Raw genomic sequence first — 17,287 nt, 5'->3', positions numbered from 1 at the left:
TTACGGACGCCAAAAAATTTTTGTATGCAACTCGTTAGTAAAGTATCTTTTTTTACTCGGCGGATTTGCGCACTCGCTGCGCTCGTGCGGCAAATTTTCCTTCTCGTAAAAAAAGTATTACTTTACTCACTTGTTGCATAAATAACTATTCTCGCACTCATTTCGTAAATATGTAACTATCTTATGCGCAATAAATTATTAAAATTTTAGTTTTATGTGCATGCAGTGTAATTTTTTTCTGTTAAAGTTTTAAAATGTGAAACACGTACAGCGTCGCCAAGAGACTATTTGCCGCCCCTTGGAGATGCCGCCCGCGTGCACCGCACGCTTTGAACACGTACTTGCGGGGGCCCTGGTTCAGCTGCATCTTCATAAGCATTTTGATTTTTATTTGGACATTCTGTTTTAGCATGTAGACATATTGATCTTTTGTTCTATTTTTTTATGCAATTATAAAACAGCAGGAGTTCTGACTAATAATCAGTGATACTGATAACTGTGTTGAGACTAATTGATTTGTTAAAAAATAAATCTAAGAAATACTTACATGCTTAAGTTCACTTTCAATCATGAGTGAAACATAAAAACGTATTTTTTTATTATTTGTCTAACACCTTTATTTAATCAGGCTTAGTGTATTATTTGTACTTGTGATAACAACAGTAAATTATTTGAACATCAACCGAATAAAATATTTACTGATAAAAAGCAAATGCGGTCTGTTAAAAGATTCTGTGCCATTAACAAACTGCTGTTTGATGTGTTAGTACTAACTATTATTTAATAAGGATAACGATTCAACAATATTTATTCAAGCAAAGTGTGAACTGTGTGACAAGTGTATTTGAGCAGAGTAAGTTTGCTTTAAAAATTATAGCAACAATTTTTCTGTTCTTATTATCAATTATTTCCCAGGAAATATACTCAAGACACTCGTGGTTATGATAATGTATTAGATGTAAACAGATCAAAATGTTGATAGCTTCAGGATGTGCATAAATAATTCTATTAATTTTGCAGGAAACGTAATTTTTTTTAGAGTAAACTGTACTAAAAGCAGGAAAAGTGCTATCTGAGACTTTACAACCCAAAACCAGATATTATCGGTATATGGCTAATATTAGTACGGTTTTATCTAGGGTTTATTTCGTTTGTTGGAAAACGAACGGAATGGTTATTGTACTAACCCTCCACCACCCGGCGGCACGGCAATTTTGCCGGAGTACATACACTATTACGGATATTACTATCAAGTAATACTGCAGTACTAATCTAAACAGGGTGATTTACGAGGAATAATGAGCCCGACGGAATAGAAAATGCAACCCGCAATTCATCAGGAGAAAAACCCGGACATTTACCGCTTCGATGTCCGGCTTTTTGTTGCAATGTATTGTGGGTTGCATTTTCTATTCCGTCGGGCTCATTATTCCTCGTAAATCACCCTGTATATTAATACGTGAAGGAAAACCTTTGTACCCCTTTTTAAGTAAATTGGGCGCACGGAGGAGTGTGAGATTTGGCATAGTTAAAGTTTATGTGGAGAAGAAGTGCAGAAAGATAAAATTTATGAATAATATACAGGGCGTCTCCAAAAAAAGAGACAAATTCATAACTCCCTCATTTATCGAAGGATTTTAATTCTCTATACACCAAATTAAATGGTTGTGAATAAGCTATAAAATGGCGTACCAAATTCACGTAAAACCCAAAGCGCTTCAAGGTGCAACTGTCAAAATATTTTTTTCAAATACGGACGCATACTTTTTTTTTAGTAATTCTGATAGAGATTCTTATTCTGAAAACAACAATGTCTGACATGTGTAACCTCATATAAGAAAAAAAAATAAAAAAAAATAAGACTACATTTTGAAACAAATGACGAGCACCAAGCGAGAAGCTATCAAAATTCATTGCGTTACAATGTAATAAATTAACCAATTTAAGCATCGACGATAGTGGAATTTTTTTACTTTTTTTTTGTATTTTGGGTAGGTAAGTGTACACTTGTGATACACCGTTCTTTTTAGAATAAAAATCTCCATCAGAAGTGTTAAAAAAATTATGTGTTCGTATTTGAAAAAAAATATTTTGACCGTTTAGCCCTGAAGCCCTTGGATCTTTATGTGAATTTATAACGGCTTTTTGTAGCCTATTTAGAGCCATTTAATTTGGTGCATAACTAATTAAAATCCTCCGATAAATAAAGGAGTTATGGACTCAAATTCTTTTTCGGGGACACCTCTCTATAACGTTCATACACTGTAAAAAATTAGTGGAGTAAATGCGGAGTGAATTTGGAGCGAATGCGAAGCGGGTGATTTGTAATTGATTTTATCTAATCCCGTGGGATAAATGACACTTATCCCACTCATTTGAGTGGAATAAGGAACTTCATTACCGGACACATTTCATTACTCCACTCAGTGGGATAAGTGAGCTTTATTACCCCACTCAGTGGGATAAGTAAGTTATTATTCCACTGAGTGGGATAAGTAAGTTATTATTCCACTGAGTGGTGTAATGAAACTGGCGGAAACAAATAAGATTTACCTTTTTTTTAATTCGGGGCGGTCTTAGATAAAATTTTGTACATAACACGTGGGCTAAAGCATATTACAGGAAACTCCTGTGATTACAGATGAACTCGGGCCAACGCCCTCGTCATCTGCAATCTTCACACTCGAATCCTGTAATATTGCTTTTATCCCACTAATTGTGTAAATAACTATAATCCCCCCGCAGTGAAATCCACTCCAAGAGGGAGTTTATTTAGATTATTCATAAAAAAAAACTCTTCGGAGTGAAATACAAAATTCTTTGACTATTAGTGGTTTGCCACCACATAAGTTAGTATTGAAAGTTAATTGCACGTTTTACCGATCAGAAACTTAAATACAAAGGAAGCATTAATCTATGGAACAAGGATACGCATCCAGTTTATGCATCGCAATGCTATTGATTGCGAAGTTTTAACGAACGCAATAAGAGAATTTTGATTCCACGTTCCACGTATAAATTTAACATATTCAGGTACTATTTTACCATTTAATTTTCAAAGAAGTCAATTTCTAATTATAGCTGCATTTGCGATGACAATAAATAAGTCTCAAAAACAAACATTCGAAAAAATTGGAATTTTATTGAGGCAGCCAGTTTTCAATTGTACGTCGCAGCAAGTAGCGTTCGATCATCATTCAATGGTTTGAGATTTTATATTTCCGAATATAACGGCCAAGGGGCCAAGGGCATTTAGCAAACGATGAAATTTTATTTTAAGTTCAATGGACAACATTTTATTTTTTTAACCGCCCGGTTTTTTTGTTTCAATAAAAAATTTAGGTATAAAAAATACGAAACACGTGTTCTTTATTTCATTTTTTGTATTAATTTTTTATAATTTGTAAAAGATAGGCAAATTAACTGTGTAACCTTGGCGAAACCTGGCCAGTATAGCAATAAAAAACCTAACGAAATGTCAAAAAACGCGTTATTGTTTTTTAAATATGGCATACCCAAACTATACCTCATTTTTCCTATCGTTCATATTTTTCAAATAACTCGGAAATTAGTGCATAATGACGTATTTGTAAACGCTCGCAGCTGACGTAATAGGACAAAATTCAAAAAAATTATAAGCGATAATTATAGAGGTATATTCTTTGATAAGAAAAAAACCTCAGTAACATTCAAACTTAAAAATTTAATGAAAATGGTCGAATTTCGACCGCTGGCCGACCTCTAGTCAACATAATTTACCGGTGTCTCGCCTCCACATTTTGACTGTGTTGTGTTTTATTATGTTCTTTGTATATAAGTATAATAAAATAATATACCTTTCTGAATCTAAACTACCAATGTGTTCCCTAAATCCAGAATTATAAAATTTTTAAAAAGAGTTTGCGGTACTATTCCTGTTGCTGAAATTGTAAGTGGTAAAATCGAAATAAACACCAAAGATTTCTCATAGCAACGGAGAGCTCTAAATATTTATTAATTTTTGTGTTATATGTCTGTGTTATGTTGTGTGAATTTGGGACAGCTATATCTAAAAGATATGTTTGCTTTTGTTTAAAATAATAATGTCTGGTCTGTTATGCTTAATATGAATGTCAGTTAAAACTGTTCGATCAAAATATAATTTGTAATTTTCATTGTCCAAACAATTTTCTAGTGTACAACTATAATGTGGTTGTGTATTCTTTAATAAATTGAATTTAACAGCTAAATTCATGTGTATAATTTTAGCGAATATATCATGACGTTTCTTTGAGCCAAAATGGTGCAAGAAGAAATGATGTGTTCAATTGTTTCCCCTTCAGTTCCGCAAATCCTACATTTATCAATGATCGATTACAAACCGCATATGTGTTTTTTTTATAATTTCTTGTATTTATAACACGATCTTGTATTGCAAATATAAAACCCTCCGTCTCAGGGTGAATATTTGATTTCTTAAGCCATGCATGAGAAGCCTTATTATTATTATTATTGTTATTGTGATTATTATTAAGCTGTACAGAGTGATTTTGAAAGTTGTCCAGATATTTAAAGCTGTGATAGAACCCCACAAAAGTTATGTAATGTTAATATTTTTCGAGAAAAAGGGGCTAAAAGTCTTTCAAAAAAAATTGTGAGCCACTCAATTTTATGAAAAAATGTGTAAAAAAAATCAAACCAGACAATACAAGTGCCTAAATTTTTATAATATCTGTTTTTTCAGCTTTGCACAGTTTGGGTTAACTCAATAAAGAAACAACAATTTAATAAAAACGTAATATGAGGAAGTTCCTTAATATTAATAGTATATGAGGAAGTTCCTTAACATTGACAGAGAACATAATACAGAGTGATCAAAAAAACGCCCCAGCTTATATCTTTCTTATTTAACATCCGATTTCAACGAGTAATACATCATATTAAAGGGTTTAAAAAGTACTATAAACTGAATATAAAATGTTGCCCTTAGCAACCCTCCCTTGCAAGGATCAAGGGTCAACTTTATTTTTTTTAATGGCAACATACATTTTTTTTTGGTACAGTTAGATTCATTATGTTTTTCTCAGTTCAAAAATATAGCACACCCTATATATTTAAAAGGAATAAGTAGAACATTATTCGTAACAGGTTATGAATTACTTATGAAGACATTTTTGTAGTCATGGAAACAATATTTATTAAGTAATACAAACAATAAAAATAACAATATTTTTTTTCAACTGATCTGATCAAATTGAGCACCATTTTGTTCGAGACACTTCGCGTGGCATTCAGAAGGCTTTCAGGTGGTGTTTCTCTGCAAGTAGTAAGTTCTATTATTTCCGAAATATGCTTGCAACATATCTACAATTTCATAATTGTTCATTTTATTTCACAACACGAAATTGGAGAAAAAAAAAATAAACAAAAATTATGACAAATAAAGTTTATTTTCAAAATAAATATTTATTTTTTTGTGTTTACATGGCGAGAAGAATATCTTAAGTAATTCATGGCCTGTTACGAATAAAGTTCTACTTATTCCTAATGATTTGTAATTGAATTTTATTTATTTCTTATGTTAGAATAACATTTAAATATACAGGGTGTGCTACATTTTTTAACTCAGAAAAACATAATTTCAAAGAAAGATATAAGCTGGGGCGTTTTTTTGTGATCACTCTGTATAAAAACACAACAAAGTCAAAATGTGGAGGCGAGACGCCGGTAATTATGTTGATTAGCACTGCACTATTACTTGATAGTATTATCCGTAATAGTGTATGTACTCCGGCAAAATTGCCGTGCCGCTGGGTGGTGGAGGGAAAGCATCATGATACTCGTACAAGTTTATAACGATGCCTTTAAAGCATGCGCGACGAGTCTAAAAGCACGACGCGTAGCGGAGTGCTTTTAATGTCGTAAGTGCTTTAAAGGCCCTGATAAACGTGTATCATACGCTATATTTTATTATACCTACACTACAATCTGAAAATTATAATGAGAATTTGCCCTCAAATGTCACATGATTTATATTGACAAATCACATCTCCGAATTGTTTGAGTAGCAACCAATAATAAATTAATTAAGCGGATATAATTTCGCTAGGGAAAAAGCTTTTTCTGACGATTCTATTCTGAATATGCCTCGGGACAGATATACAGTGTGTCCCCGGATAGGTGAAACGACTCCTTGTAAAAGATAAAAAAAAATCGATTTAAATTTAAATTTTCATTTTCTGGGGTTCAGCCCTGCTTGGTTAAAGACTAATTTTTAACAGGATTTTAGTTTTGAAAAATGCTTTGGAAATTTGCAAAAAAACTTATTTTCCTGTAGAGTAAAGTATCTTTTACGTGACAAATACGACAAAAAGTTATTAAGGAAAGTTGTTTAGAATCAACATCTAGGCTTATCTATCAAACTTAAAAATCATCGGCCAACTATGATTTTTCATCTTTTTAATGTTTATTTTACAAATCAAAAAAATTTATTTTAACAGTTCTCTAATTATGGGTAAAAAAATCACACTTAGACAATTACTACAAGTTACTGGCTTAACACTAATAAGTTATAATTAAATATAAGTAAATTAAAACTTTAGATTAAACGGAAAAAAAAATGAAAAATCATGGTTGGCCGATGATTTTGACTTGACTTTTCAAAACTAAAATTCTGTTAAAAATTAGTCTTTAACCAAGCAGGACTAAACCCCAAAAAATGAAAATTTATATCGAAAATTTTTTATCTTTTAGAAGAGTCGTTTCACCTATCAGGGGACACACTGTATATCGCCAGAATTTTTTGCAGTCCAACACTCGTGTTTGGCGCCCTCGTGTAATTTTCTCTCTACAAACACTCGTGTGTCAGGACTGCTCGAAAAAATTTCGGGCAATATCTGTCCCTTGGTATATTATACAGTGTGAACACGCAGTTTGGAACAAAATTCGTAGTAGCGTTATGTGATGCTTTTGGAAAATCGCTTGAACAGATCCATTTTATTTTGAAAAATGCCATCCTGTGATGTACAACTTGTTTAAATGACGTCACTGCTTTGTGCGCAATGACGTCATCACCATTTTTTTTAAATGACAACCCCCAATTTTTTCTTCTTCTTTTGATAGACCCTTCTACTACCTAAACGACGAATGAAAAAAATTGGTACCTTACATAACAATTTTTTTTGAGAAAATGGCAATTTTTATTTCAAAAATTTAATTGAATTTTTAGTGTAATTTTTTTTTCTATGGGTTTATATAAAACAGAAGGTTTATTTTAATCGACCAAACAATTTAGCAGATTTACTGCAGCGAATTCGCTCTAAAATGGAACGAAAAGCCCTGACATTTTCGATGTAATTTGTGTCATTAATCGTTGATATAGAAATGGTCAATTGTTGTTGTTTCGTTGCCATGTATATTTGTTATAAATTGTGTATAATATATATTATCATTGTTAAAAATGTAGGTGAATTTGTTGTTACCTAAGCAACCCTTAAAGCTTTAGTGTTTTAAAGGCACTTTTTCGCACGCATTTTAGTATCAAAAATAGGGATTATGATTCAGGTATAATAAAACAGTATATTGCATTACGAGAGTAGTAAATAGAGCATATTACGTATATACAAGTGGATGAGTTGCATACGAGCGACGAAAGAGCAAGTAATGTAAATCCACGTGTACGCAATCTCGTTACTACTCGAGTAATGTACTATACCTTTTCTATAACCCGTACTAGACTTTTTCTACGACCGGAATAATCCCCACAAAATTTCTAAAAAATATTTTTATACGAACATTGCTTACTGATACAACAGAAATGCATTATTTTAGCAGATGATTTCATTGTATTGGAATTGTCTTCGAAATATGCCAACAGTACAATCTCTGAAAAGGATTTAATGTTATTCTTTTCTTTCCAATTCATAAATATTTGATAAACACTCGTATTTTGAGCATTTCCATTATTTCAGGCGGCGCGACGTACGCATGTCATCCTCGCTCGCGCTGAACGCGCTAAAATTGAGTTCACTTAGTTAAGAAGCAAATAATATTGTTATAAGTGTTACCTTTTATTAAATAACGATCACGAGACGAGATCAAGAACAAGTAGTGGGCGGAGTAAATTTACTGTACACGTACGTAAGGAAGCGTTTACCAGAGGGGTTGTTGGTGCGATTTTCGCTATTTACACTAGCGGTCGTAGAAAACAAATTTTAATCATGACGTTGTGGATCTGTTTTCGGCTCTTGGAAGACCATGAATCTTAGTGATGCTGTTTGATTTATTCTTTTTAGACACAGTGTCATGCTAATGAACCATAACATACACCCGCCAATTTTGGAACTAGTAGCATACGTATTTCTCGCATTGTATTGTTATTTCTTCTGAATCTACAAACGAGTTACATTACAAGATGTCTTGGTAAGACAGACAACACTGTATTTAAAAAAAAAACATCTGGTTTCTCAATACTCGTAGATACTTTAGACTTATAATCTTCAATTTTCGATCAGTTCTGAAATCTTGTCAAAAACTGAATAACTCTGTTACAATTGTTAACTGACAGTCCTGACAGCCCTTTTGATGCAAATATTTGCGTAGGTGTATCTTACTAAAACAATTAAGAATCAATTTGAAGTTGAATATCTAATTAGTTCGAACTGTTTTCAGAAAATGAAACGAACAGAATCCATACAAAGGAAACATGAAAGACGAAAAATCGCAACTTTGGCCAAGCAACCAACTCCATATACTATCGAATCCGATGCAAAGATTTTAACCAAATTACTCGCCGGCAAATCTTACGACAGCGATGATATTACAAAATGTGCAAAACTTCTTTTAACAAAATACGGCTACTACTTTGACCAACAGTTCAAACTTGTGGAGGACATCCAAAAATTCGACGAAGTTCTTGAAAAAGTTGAACTTCAACAGCAAAAACCGTTATTTGTAATATTCGGCAAACCGACTAAGCGATGGGTTCTCTTCTGTGTAATGAGCTGGCAAGATGGTAGGAACAAAATCTTCTACAAAGACCCTCGTGGTGCTCTTATTTCTTTTAAACTGGAAGTCAAACTCAACGCCAAATTTGGTAATCCTAAATTAATTGCGCAGACGAATCAAGATCAAGAAACAGATGATGAACATTCTTACGGTCCGCTCTGTATCCGAAATTTGGAAATTATGCTAAAGCTGCTCAAAGAAAATCCTACAAAATTTGTTAATGAATTTTCACAAATTCATTTTGCTCATCCAACCACAGTTAACGAAGAAAAACTGAAAAATGTCATCAAATTGACAAATCTGTTAGCAGAAAGTGACGATTTTAAAATTGTGCTGAAGGAGTTTATCGACAAATTACCACTAGATATAGGGCAGGGTATGTTGGAGTACAAAAAAGTATTGGAAGAGGAACTCGAAAAAGACGAAGAATATGCAGACCTGGATAAAATCAAAGAAGCAAGGATGAAGTGTCTGAATCAAGAAACAGTCAATCAACTTCAGATTAATTACAAAATAAACGCCAAAGATGAAGAAGTTAAGGAGTACGAATTTGAGATCCAGAAAAATTTTCCAAACGAAATGAAAAGTTTAAATGACATTCTTGAAGTTCTTGACGATGTTAAAGTTGATCAGCAACTCTACGACGCTGTCGAAATTATAAGTGAAATACTAGACATCGATTATGTGAAGATGAAATCGTTTTACGAACTCAAGCTTAAGAAAGAAGATGGAAGTCAAGATAAGAAGCTAACACCAGATAAGATTGACGATATCTCGAGGAATCTTCCACCTCCAAAAGAGAGTTCCACAACAGATGGGACACCTCTAAACCAACTACTGAGTGAAATCACTCTAGGAATGGACCAAGCTGATGCATCACCCACGCAACACTCCAAAAAAGATATACATCAGTTAGAAACAAAGTATCATTTGGTAAAAAATAAGTACCAACAATGGAAGAATTCCGATATTCAAGCTATCAACAAGTGGGCTGTTGCAATCAAGGGGCGTTTGGGAGTTAGCGATGATGATATTTGCAAAACCATTGCCACTATGGATAGAGCCTTTAATATTCTAACAGGAGGTTATCGTCTTCGAGACACGCAAATTTTGGCAGTTCTGATCTTTTTCCACAGCCAAAACAATCGAGGGCGACTGTGTCAAATTAAAACCGGCGAGGGCAAAACAGTTATCATTTCGTTAATAGCAGTTATTCGAGCTCTCCAAGGTGTCACCGTAGATGTCATCACAAGCAATCCAATCCTAGCTGCGAGTGGAGTCGACGAAACTAGAACTTTCTATTCGGCGTTTGGTCTAACCGTATCGACAAACAATCCAGTAGAAAATGACAGAAGTGACTTCAAAATTGGCTACACTGCAGATGTCCTCTACGGCACCATCAGCAACTTTCAGTTTGATTATCTCAAAGATACATTCGAAGGGTTCAATATCAGACACGAGAGAAGATTTGGACAGGTTATCCTGGATGAGGTCGACAGCATGCTTGTGGATAACGGAGGACACATTGCCAAACTAGCTTCGCCGTATCCCGGAATGGAAAGTTTGAGATATATTTACATCAAGATTTGGCAAGAATTGCATAAAGCAGAACAAAATTTAATCAAAGAAACAGAAAAGAAAGTTAAAGAATTTTTGCAGAATTGTTCCGATAATGAAGAAGCAAATGTAGATTATGAAAAATTTGTACAAGAAATGATTTTATCTGAGCGCAAAATTATGAAACAGAAGATCAGAGACACCAATCCCACTGATGTTCCTCTAGTTCCAGCCCATTTGAAGGAATATGTGGAGAGAAAATTAGATTTGTGGATCAAAAATGCCCTCCATGCGAAATATAATTGTCACGAACATCAGCAGTACCGAATTATTACAAATGATTCTGGAGAGAGGGTTGTCAGCCCTGTCGATTATTTAAATACCGGAGTGACTCTCAAGAATACAATTTGGTCCAACGGACTTCACCAGTTTGTTCAGCTAAAACACAACCTTTACTTGACTTTCGAGAGCTTAACAAGCAGCTTCATTTCAAATATAGGCTACATAAAAAATTATGAAGATAAAAATATTTTTGGATTGACTGGAACTTTGGGCTCTAGCGCCGAACAAGAACTTCTTTCGCACATTTACAACATAAACTATGCCAAGCTACCAACGTACAAACAGAAAAAATTTGAAGAAATTCAAGGCTTGATTGCTGACAATTCCTCTTGGGATCGTCGTGTTGCAACTGAAGTACTGGAAAAGATCGAAGAAAAACGAGCTGTTTTGGTGATATGCGAAACTGAACAAGACCTTCTTACTGTCAAAAGAAACTTAGAAATATTACAAAACACCGATTTTAGAATTAGAATATATGCCAACGAGGATAACGTCAAAGAAACAAAGAACAAAGTGAAGATTGGTGACATAATTCTCGCCACAAATATTGCGGGACGTGGTACAAACTTCAAAACAGAAAAGGATTTGGAAGAACAGGGTGGATTGCACGTTTGTGTCACTTTCCTCCCTTGCAACTTGAGAGTTGAGGGACAAGCATTTGGAAGAACGTCACGTCAAGGTAACAGTGGTACTGCTCAACTGATCATTCGTCGAAGTGAAGTCGATGAACTTGGAATAATTGATGACGATCCAGATTTTGCTAGAATTAAACAAGAGCGAGATCGTCTTGAAAAGGAAAGATTGAAGCAAATCAAAGAAGTGTTGGTCAAAGAACTAAACTTCAAAGACAAGATTTTTGAGTACTTCTCAGACTTTTATAGGAATTTGAAGCAAGTAAGAGCAACAAAAAATTTCATGTTTATTTTACAAGATCTGAAAGAGTTCTGGGCGTTTTGGCTTGAAAAGGAAAATTTTAAGGCAGCGACTATTGCAAACACAAATCCTAAGCAAGAATTTGAAAAGTTTTTGGAGAAGGCGCGTCCAATAATTAACGGGACAATCAGCCATAATCCGTTCTACTGCATTGGTTTGGCAGATCACTATCTAGAAGGCAATTCGAGAAGCAAAGCTTTAAAAGTTTTAAAACATGCTGTTGAAATGAGTGGTACCGACAATTATGAATTGTTGGCAGGTCTTCATTTGAAACTTTTTGAATTGGCTATAATGGATGGCGAACAAGTGATGGAAAGATTAAAAAAAGCAATGTTTGATGTCTTTTTTATTCCTGTCAGTAAGAATGAGCACTACAAGGATGAAGCACTTAGACAGCTGAAACACGCCAAAGCGGCTATCGAAAAAGAAATAAATTACATCGAGCAATACCTAACAGTAAACGAAAATCCAGATTTTGAAAACATTCTACTAGATGACAACGGCAAAAACTTGTTCTTAACGCACATCAACTCGCGACTGTACTGCTTGAGACTACACAATGGAAATATTGAACAATTGATTAAGCAAATTGAGACAAGCTCAGGAGGGTTAGACTTTAACGGAAAAGCTCCAACAACCTTGGAAAACTTTGACAAAATGAGTGACGAGTGTCAACTGAAAGTAACTAACTCTGAGCTTACTGAGCTTCAGTTGATTGGAGTCGACACTATTTACGCCCTAAGAGAGATCCACGACATTCCAAGCGTTAAAATTTACGCAGCTGTAGGTCAAATCTCAGGAGGAATTGCTCTCTTATGTGTGGGGCTTTGCTTCCTCCCGGTGTTCCCGATTATGAGCGGCTTCGCAGGTATGTTAATTTCCGAGGGCTTCATGGACATAGTGATGGAAGTTTTATCCAACGGTAGTTCTGAATTCGACAAAAATGACTTCATAAAAGACAAATTTATTTCTTATGGCATCAGCTTGATCACTTTCGGTATCGGCGCCGTCACCCAGGCCGTCAAAATTTTGTCGAAAGCTATAAGCTTCTGCAGAAAATTGTCGACATTCTTGCGCAAGAGCACTTATTTAAAGGGACTGTGCAACAAATTGGCCAATTTAGTCGACAAACTCGGAAAACTCTTTGAAATGAGGTTGATAACAGTACAATTCAACAAACTGACCAAAGCCGAACAACTAGATGAACTGGTGAAGTTGAAACAGACGGGTAGTTTGGATAAGTTTCAACAACTGGGAGGATTGGACAAACTGTCTGAACTGCAAAAGTTGAAACAAACCGGAAAGTTGGGCGAATTGGCCAGATCTCAGCTGCTTAAAAACTTTACCAAAGAGGTAATCAAAAATACCACCAAGAAAGTTGTGAAATCTATTGTTAAAGAAAAAGTCGTTAAGCCATTGTTGTCTCTGGCGCTCAAAGACATTATTGAAAAAATCAAGGACAGCTTCCAAAAATCAGTAAGCGATTCGATAAGATCCAACGAGCATCTGATGCAAAAATTACGAACCAACTCGATCGATACGATCAACGAAGTAGTTAAGGGATTTTTGGAAGGTGACGAAGTTAAAAAGACGGCGAAACAAGTTGGTTTTGAGCTTTTAGAATTATTTAAGAACAAAGTAATTAAGGCTTTGAAGACTGGTTTTGACACCATTGAAAGTATAGTAGATCTGATGCGATGCGGGAATCAGTTTGTTTCTTATCTAGACAGTAAACTTCAAGATGGTAACTGTAAGAATGACGTCGATGAAACCGTTGAAAACATCAGCTCCAAGCTAGCCGATGGAATGTTCCACTTATTGTGTGATTCTATGAAGGGTAGTACCGAGATATTAAATTTAATTGAACGGCACCGAGATTCCAAGTTCAAGAAAGTTGGCGATGGGAAAGAATCTATTGTTGCTCTCTCTTCACCAATAAAAACACCTGTTAATGAAGCTTATAGTATTCTTGGCCTTGAGTCTACTGCTTGTTTGTCTGAAATCAAAAGAAAGTATAGAAGATTGGTTCTCGAAGTGCATCCTGACAAGAACCCTAATGATCCGTACGCCCAACAAAAATTCCAATTGGTTCACGATGCTTACCAAGAGCTTGTGAAGGAAAATAATATGAACTAAGCTAATAACAACATAACTACACTACTTTATTTTGCTTTATCACAACTGTTCTATTGTGAATGCATTAATAGTTATTTAATAAACTAGTTTGTTAATGAAGGCGATTAATAATCGAAACTGTTTAAAGCACGAACGAGTGTAGCAAGTAAGTACCTTTCATAGTTGAGATTATTAATCGCCCATTAACAAACGAGTTGATTACAAAATTTTTTCGTTGACCGCAAACTTTTTTTTTTTGGACGAAATTTCAAATTAAAGCCAAACCAAAACCAATTTCACCTTTTTCAATAAAGATGAGACGTTATAAAATACCTTCATCCTTTTATTGTTCTCAGGATAGGCCATTTTTAAACTTTTCAACACTTTCTACTCGCTTTTCCACCAAGAGTGTCAGAAGACGTTAACTCCATTCACATTCAATTTCACGTAAAAATCACGGTTGCTAAGAAAACCTAGTTACCTTTGAAAAATATGACATGCGAATTATAACCAAAAAGGTCGGCTTTTGAAAAAGTGAATTCGGTAATTGTGCAGTTATGGAGCTATAAAATATAGAAAATCTGCGGCACTACCTGCTGCAGTGTTGGTTGTATGTTCGAGGTTGTTTATACATCAAAATATCATCGAAACATCAAAATCGCAAAAATCGTTGATTAATGAAAAATAGTGTATTAATGAGGTCCATTAATACACTATATTTTAGACAAAATAATTCATTAATATTGAAATTAACAAGCGGTCAACGGAAAAATAATTTATCTGTAGTGGTAGGAATTTATTTAATTTAGTTTCCATTGTGAATCCACAGTTAAGCTTGATAAGTTAATTGAATCTTAGTTTCAACAGTAAATAGTTTGTTTTGTTGTCGGGGGGCTTCCTGTTGATTAAAAATATGATTTTTAATTTTATATTTGTATTATTAAATTGACTTGTAATAAGTGTGTTTTATTTTTTTGCAATTTGCCTCTTACATAACTCTCCTCAACTGACATAATTAGATGCTTAAATTCACAAAATTAATCCACATTTGACTAAATGAATGAATGTTTAAATTCCCACTAAATTCGATACAAACCGATTGTCAAATTGTAAAGTAAATATGGCGCGTTCAAATGAAATCCTGGGCTGAGTAGGCTTTGGAAAAACTAAACCGTTTAGAACAGTGTAATGTTTGAATTTTCCGCCGTTTGACACGTAGGGTGCCCTTAGATATTTGCTTCGAGAATAAGAATCGTTAAGTTATTCTATTTTTAATGTAAAACATTGCAAAGAAAGAAAAAAGGAAGGATTTTTTTGGCTCTATATTTTAGGTTAGCTGTCAACATGCTCCAATTAATCTACGCTGTAAAAAAGCACAACAATTGACGGTTTCCAACACCTTCCCAGCCCAGGATCTCATTTGAACGCGCGATACTTTGTTAACGTGAAGTATGCTTTGTGGTTGGTAAATTTCTTATTCATTATCTTAGTAGTAGAACTGTTACTTATTAAACGCTTTCAAATTTTAAAAAATTCTACAATCGGAAACGCTCCTCGCAGGCACAGTCCTTACCGCCAAAGCTCAACCTCACCGGAGTCCCGGAGTCCAGCTTCCGGCAGCGACCAGCACCGCAGCAACTACTGTGAGACCTTTTTGACTCTTAGCAGTAATTTGTCACCAGGAACGGACGACTTGTTCCGTTACTCTGCGCAAAACAAATCTACCGAGTTGATGCGCAAGTTCGCTGAATTTTTATAAAATAAACTTGTAATTAACCTTGTGAAGGGCTAGCTACTTGACGCGTGATTGTTCGCTCGTATCATCCAAATATTTTGAACAAATTTTACGCCCTGTACGACACGTGGCCACGCGCTCTGATATAGGAGTCATTCCCGGGTCAAAAACCGATTTGCAATTTATTTTTACTTTCAAATGGTAGCGGCTTTCTAGAAATATTCTCATTTAATTTTCACTATTTCATTTATCATATCAAATACCCTTTTTATGTTCATTTTTTCAAATTTTACATCAATATACGTTCATTTCAACCCCTTTGTATCTTTGAATTGCCGGAATTTTTCTTCTGAGGTTTTCGGATTTGAACCTAAAGTTAAATTTTTAAACTTTTTTTTGCAACCAAATCCGTGGCGCCCTATTTTTTTCGATAAGGAACCCCCCAATGCATAAATTGGTCTCCAACTGATGCCGGCGCAGTGGACCATCCCCTCAGGTAGGTTACAATATATTAAAAACCATTTAAAGTACAAAATTATTGAACAGGGGACTCAAAATAATAAAGTCTGGTGTGTGGTCACCCTACCAAAAAGCGAGAAACTTGGAATAGGCGTAATTTACAGACCTCCCTCAGTTTCCTACAAGGGACTTTCCTGCATCGAGAATCAACTTGAGAATCTTGTACCCTAAGTAGATCAGATGATCATCGCTGGTGATTTTAACGTTGACTATTCTAAGCAAGATACACTCGGTTATAAGTTTCTTAAACAAACCCTGGGCCCTTATAACGTAACACAAATTATAAATCTGTCCACTAGGACAACATCAAACACTTCTACAATTATTGATCATATACAGTAAGTCCCCGGATTGTTTACAACAGGAAAAAAAATTTTGATTTTACGTAAAAACTTCAGAGGAATAACATCTTTTGCTTCATCTGAAACCCCCATTTCCGTTATTAAAATGTCAATATTGATACACTGTATTCTTAAATTAACATTTTTTGTTAAAATTTGGACTTAGAATTAATTTTTATGTTATAAATTTTATTACAATTGGCCTGGTTTTTTGACAAACAACTTATTACTGTTTCAAAATGTTGTCTTTAGAACAAAGAATTTATTTAATCCAATGTTGGACCGGTTTTTGTCACATAATTACAAAATTTAATGAAAAATGTCCCAACAGTTATGTATCAGGCATGGGTGTTCAGAAGCTTAAACTTCGATACAGGGTTGAATTATGTACAGAAAACGGCCCATAGTTAATAAAATAGTTTTATATTCAGTTATCATTTGATTTAAAAAAAAAGGAAAATATTTTTTCTGAATTTTCTTTTATTTTAATGTTAAGTCTTCCTCTGTGTTGAAAAATACTTTTTAATAACAGAAATGGGGGTTTCAAATGAAGCAAAAAATGTTATTCCTCTGAAGTTTTTGCGTAAAATCAAAAAAATTTTTTTTCCCTCTTGTAAACTCAATCCGGGGACATACTGTATATGTCAGTCACAGTCTTGTATCACCGGAGGTCTATGTAGAAGATATGAGACAAATCCGAAACAGAAATGGAAATTCGCTCAGCGATCATAACCTAATATATTTTCATTTACCATTTTTA

At 34.4% G+C, this 17,287-nt stretch overlaps 1 protein-coding gene across 1 annotated transcript; it reads left to right on the top strand.

The window, feature by feature from the left end:
• Nucleotides 1–694: 694 nt before the first annotated feature.
• LOC138128262 (uncharacterized) lies at nucleotides 695–14,891 on the top strand. Its single transcript, XM_069044450.1, has 2 exons — nucleotides 695–853; nucleotides 8,650–14,891. Exon 2 carries the CDS (start codon nucleotides 8,653–8,655, stop codon nucleotides 13,951–13,953), a length of 5,301 nt encoding a protein of 1,766 aa, XP_068900551.1. The 5' UTR covers nucleotides 695–853; nucleotides 8,650–8,652; the 3' UTR covers nucleotides 13,954–14,891.
• The last annotated feature ends 2,396 nt before the right edge of the window (nucleotides 14,892–17,287 follow it).

The sequence above is a fragment of the Tenebrio molitor genome, chromosome 4 (genome assembly GCF_963966145.1).
Source record: "Tenebrio molitor chromosome 4, icTenMoli1.1, whole genome shotgun sequence".
NCBI lineage: Eukaryota > Metazoa > Arthropoda > Insecta > Coleoptera > Tenebrionidae > Tenebrio > Tenebrio molitor.
Note: the sequence above shows the minus strand (reverse complement) of the source record. Positions and strands in the feature narration are given on the sequence as shown.

Bases quoted from the DNA above. Each gene is read 5' to 3' on its own strand.
- LOC138128262 (XM_069044450.1), top strand. From the start codon at position 8,653: ATGAAACGAACAGAATCCATACAAAGGAAACATGAAAGACGAAAAATC.